At 39.4% G+C, this 4,973-nt stretch overlaps 1 protein-coding gene across 6 annotated transcripts in view; it reads left to right on the plus strand.

Moving 5' to 3' along the window:
* Positions 1 to 4,973, plus strand: part of pfkfb2b (6-phosphofructo-2-kinase/fructose-2,6-biphosphatase 2b) — a 14,474-nt gene extending 9,501 nt beyond the window's left edge. For 2 of the 6 annotated variants that reach the window (XM_085160002.1, XM_085160007.1), the window contains 7 exons: positions 1 to 206; positions 463 to 609; positions 1,111 to 1,215; positions 1,391 to 1,520; positions 1,607 to 1,669; positions 1,757 to 1,821; positions 2,541 to 4,973. The exon at positions 1 to 206 is cut by the window's left edge and continues 2 nt beyond it. In XM_085160002.1, the coding sequence (XP_085016128.1) occupies positions 1 to 206; positions 463 to 609; positions 1,111 to 1,215; positions 1,391 to 1,520; positions 1,607 to 1,669; positions 1,757 to 1,821; positions 2,541 to 2,825 (1,001 nt within the window). In that variant the 3' untranslated portion in view covers positions 2,826 to 4,973. The remainder of the gene's footprint in view (positions 207 to 462; positions 610 to 1,110; positions 1,216 to 1,390; positions 1,521 to 1,606; positions 1,670 to 1,756; positions 1,822 to 2,540) is intronic. The other 4 variants (XM_085160003.1, XR_014874150.1, XM_085160004.1 and 1 more) reach the window with 4 other exon arrangements.

A 4,973-nucleotide genomic window follows, 5' to 3' on the forward strand; every position in this document is an offset into this window, starting at 1 on the left:
ACCTTTCTTTTATCAAGGTTATAAACGTGGGCCAGCGTTTTCTGGTGAACCGGGTGCAGGACTACATCCAGAGCAAGATCGTCTACTACCTCATGAACATCCATGTGCACTCTCACTCCATCTACCTGTGTCGACACGGAGAGAGCAAACACAATGTTGAAGGACGCATCGGAGGAGATTCTGAACTTTCCCCTCGTGGGAAACAGGTAGGATTTTTGCACGTTCACTCTGTTAATGCTCATTTAATGAACGGTCGAGCCAGTTTCTGAAGAGAAGATAGCTCCTGGGATAAGATGTTCTTAAACTGCAATATCATGCACTCCAGAGTTGTGACCTTTATTGGATTTAATCCTCTCCATTTCCTATTTTCTTCACTCTCACTGGTGAATATCTGTCTAATAAAGCAAGAAATGCCCTTAATGAGGGATAAATTGAAGCCTCTCCCTTTCTCTCACATCCCAGTTCGCCCACACTCTGCGCAGTTTCATTGATGAACACAAGCTGTCAGATTTGAAGGTGTGGACGAGCCAACTGAGAAGGACGATCCAGACAGCGGAAGAGCTTGGCGTGCCTTATGAACAGTGGAAAATCCTCAATGAGATTGATGCTGTCAGTACCCTCCACAGCTATAGCAATTTTTACAGCTAGACCTCTGGTTTGTAATAATAGAAACTTTATGCTGTTATTTCCAAGACACTTATAAAATATGTTTGCATAGAGGTAAGAGCCAAAGACAAATGAAATTTTCAGCCCTTTTGATCACATTTAATCTCAAAGCAGCATCCGGAGGAGAATAAAAAGGGTTATAACGCTTTGAATCTAGGTCACATGAAATAAGTCATTATTTATTTACAGTATGAAATCAAAGGATTAAATGATGACTGTTTTCTGAGGATGAAATCGGTCTCCATTTTTCACTAACCTTCAAGATCACCTTATGTTTCCTTGGCTTTATTATATTTGAAACTGGCTTAGCTCTTTGGAGACATTTATATATTTTGTCAAGGGAAATTATCCAGTTATGTTTTTTTAGATTTCAAATTGTGCTGAAACATTTCTTTTCATCTTGGGCTGTGACGTGAGGATAAATGATTTGTTTTCCTTTTCCAGGGTGTTTGTGAGGAGATGACCTACGAGATGATCCAGGAGACATTCCCAGAGGAGTTTGCATTGAGGGATCAAGACAAATATCATTATCGCTACCCAGGAGGAGAGGTAACCTGAACTACTACTCACAATAAAGCGTCTGATCAGCAGCCACAGCGGCAGTAGTTTTATTCTGCTTTGTTATTCAGCTTTCTTTCTCTACCAGTGTTGTTCAAGCTGTGAAGGTTAATTTCCTTTCAAGTGTTAGCAATTGAGCCCAGAATGATCTTTTGTTGCTCATTAGTCCTACCAAGATCTGGTTCAGCGCTTGGAGCCAGTTATTATGGAATTAGAGAGACAAGGCAATGTGCTGGTCATCTGCCATCAGGCTGTGATGCGCTGTCTCCTGGCTTACTTCCTGGACAAGGGTGCAGGTGAGATAAAAACAAACATGCACACACGCTACAGACAACATAAGCAGACAATGATGAATCTGTATGCTATTTATTTCATTTCACAGAGGATCTTCCATACATGAAATGTCCACTGCACACAATTCTCAAGCTCACCCCTGTTGCATACGGTAAGTCGTTACCTGACGATCGTTACGCTGTAACAACATAAGGCAACGTGAGAAGATAATGTAAATGCATTGTCTTTTATCTTGTAGGTTGTAAAGTGGAAATGTTTTATCTGAATGTGGAGGCAGTAAACACGCACCGAGACCGGCCTCTTGTAAGTTGCTCTGAAATGAGCGGAAAAGAAAATCACATAGCTGCACAAGTAGGCGAACATCACTGTTCCGCTGAATGTTTAAAGTTGGTCATTTGTAAAATATACATATTGTTTACTCGCACTAAATTAGTCACTGAATCTCAGCATATAATTTTAAGATGCGCTGTTGTTTGTTGTGTCTGTTCATTTGGCACAATCACACCTTACCCCCTGTATATATTAGGCTTTGCTTCCTTGCCTCCTTTCCTTATATCCTTGTCTTGTAACCACTTTTACCTTTAGCCTTAATTCCTCAGCTTGGCTTGCTCTATGAGCCTGTGAATGTTAAGTGATATTTTACCTTGAAGGAAGACATTGCTGAGCATGCTTATTTTGCTTGGATGATCTAATCTTTGTCATTACTCTACAGTCTGTCCTCATATTAAGATTATGTATTTTCTGTGAAAGCAGTTTTATCTGACTTGTTTAGGTCCAGTGTTGTCATGGTTTTGGTTGAAGCAGGTGGGGGTTTTTAGTCCTGTGCAATCAGGGCTGTGCTTTTGCTGTTGACTGATGTTTTGTGGGTGGAAGCAGTTCCTTACCTTTTGCTTTGGATCAGTTTGGCGAGTGCAGCAAATTTTTTATTAATTTTTTGGGCTGTTCCTCGTCAGGTGCCCCATGGTGTTGTTTTTTTAAAGATCTTTTTTGTTTAACACCTGCGGTATCTCATTTTCTACCAGGGTAAAATCCCGAAGGACTCTACTCTCATACATCGCCGGAATAGTTACACTCCCCTGTCCAGTCATGACCAGGTCAAGCGGCCCAGGCTCTACAGCGCAGGCAACCAGCCCTGGCTACCGCTTGCCCCCACCCCATCCGCTTTGATGCCAGAGGAACGGCAAAGCCAAGTTAGTGAGATAGTTAAAGGATCCCCCTCGAAATCACACCGTCTTTCCGTAATTGGTCCCGCCACAGTTGTAATCATGTGTTTGGCATTTTCTCACCTCAGTTTTGGATCCTCTTGATAATTTTGGTGTCTGTGTTGCAATCAGCATACATGACATCCACCCCCACCATCTATCTTTTCCTCTCAGGGCATGTTTTGGGTCTTGAATGGATTGCTCCTTTCTTCAAATGTTGTTTCTGTCATATGTTTGTGCTGCATGATGTCCGCCTCACCGCCAGGCTGTTGACAGCTTGAATATGCAGGACAGCATGTCTACTCTTTACTAAGGAAAGCTCCTTGTGGAGTTAAGAAAAAGACACACAAACATCAGAAAGACAGACGCACATCCTAATCATCTCGTAACTGTTAAAAAACCCAAAGTGATGATTCAGTTTGATTAAAACCCCAAAATAATCTGTGAAATGTCAGCTTTCTGCTAAAAAAATATAATTTATTCCCCCAAATACATTAACCACTTCAGTTTGAAAATGTTAATATTTTAAAATGCATATTCATATTTGTATGTGTTGTGTACTTGTTGGGCTTGCGTTCTGGGTGTAGTGCTTCAGTCCCTCTCCACATTTCTATCTTTCTTTCTCTCTCTCCCTTCCTTCTCTTGCTCCAACCCTGTCTTTACAGACTCGGATAGGAAGCAGCTGTCTGTAAGTATTTTTGGAAACTTGTTGTCAACCTTTGATTGCCGTATTTCAACTCATTTCATTGTAACCCATATCAGTATATGTTGCCGCAGTGGTCTATTCTTTGTGGTTTTCAGTCTTTGGGTTCTCTAATCTTCCATTACCTTTGCACAGTGAAAGTTGATATCAGCTTTGTTTCATCACAGCGACCTTATCAGAAACACTTTGTCATATACTGATTCTTTGGTATTTTAATAGATGCAGTCGATTTTTTTTAAAACTAATGAGAGACGACTATTCAACATGTATTATATCAGGAAAATCCAGTGGTGTTTGTTGAGTATATAAGATTATACTTTAGAAACGCACTATATATTGATAACATACTAATGGAGCTGTCTCAAAACACAACTTCTGGACTATGTCGCTGTTAGTGGCTTGTTAGCTGAGAATGTGCTGCTGCAGAAAACTGACTTGTGAATGTCACTGAGGGTTTTTTTTTTCTTTTCGTTTCTTGAAGGAGTCCCTGTGCGAAGGAAGCGACTTTGACAGCTCAGAAGAAACTAGTGGCTGTGTCCGCTTCTGAGTGAAGATCACATCTTCGTTCCTCTTTTACTCTTGCCACAGTGTGGACAACTTCTGAATCCAGTCATGAGTCAATCGAGTGTTTCTTTTGAAAAGCGGGCCGCTTCTGCATGGGGTAACATAGTTCTAGTTATCTCAAGGTCTCTGTCTCGTCTCTGCATGCCGAGGCTTTGAACAGGAAGCCTTATCATTGGTGTCATAAATACTTCTGCATGTGCACATAAAGAAACCAGTAAACGCGCACAACATACTATATCACAGGAATGACAAAAAACTCAATATAAATGCTGCAATGCCTTACTGAACTTTAGATATACTGATAGAATTAGATCATCCATATGTCACTGAATATAATAGGAACAAGTTATCCTATGGAATGATGGAAATCAATTTACACAGTTAGATTTAGAAAAAATAGATTCTGTTATATTTTGTATGCATATCAAACACTAATATGCTATAAATAAACAATCTATAGTTGGGAATCTTGTCAAATTTGTTCCTAAGCCATAATTTATGTCTTAATTTGACAGAATGTGCTAGTTATGGTCTCTAGAAAATAAAAGTAGTTTATTTAGATCTGCCTGTTCTGAAAGCAGTGAAAATACACTAAATTGCTGGATTTACCAGCACTATATACCAGCAGTAGGTACCTTATCTGTCAAGCAGGTGTTATCAATCACATTTAACACTACAACCTAAATGTTTCTTCTTCTTTTTTTCATCATGCCGATATATTCTGTTGAAAGATTTTATGTAGTAAAACTAAACAGCCAAACTTTAAGCTATCTCCCTATTTGTGTTCATGTCATTATACCGGCTGTGAATGTGTTTTATTTGTTTTATGCAAATGTATTTTGTTCCTGGAGCAAAATTTTTTAGATTTTATATGATAGATCAAAGTTTTAGTTTATGATTCTGTAATGTTTGTTGTTAAATTGTTGTCCTGCTCAAAGCTGCCTACTGTGCCTTTTAAGCAGACATTAAAAGTACATTTTGAAGTG

The sequence above is a fragment of the Neolamprologus multifasciatus genome, chromosome 5, assembly GCF_963576455.1.
Source record: "Neolamprologus multifasciatus chromosome 5, fNeoMul1.2, whole genome shotgun sequence".
NCBI lineage: Eukaryota > Metazoa > Chordata > Actinopteri > Cichliformes > Cichlidae > Neolamprologus > Neolamprologus multifasciatus.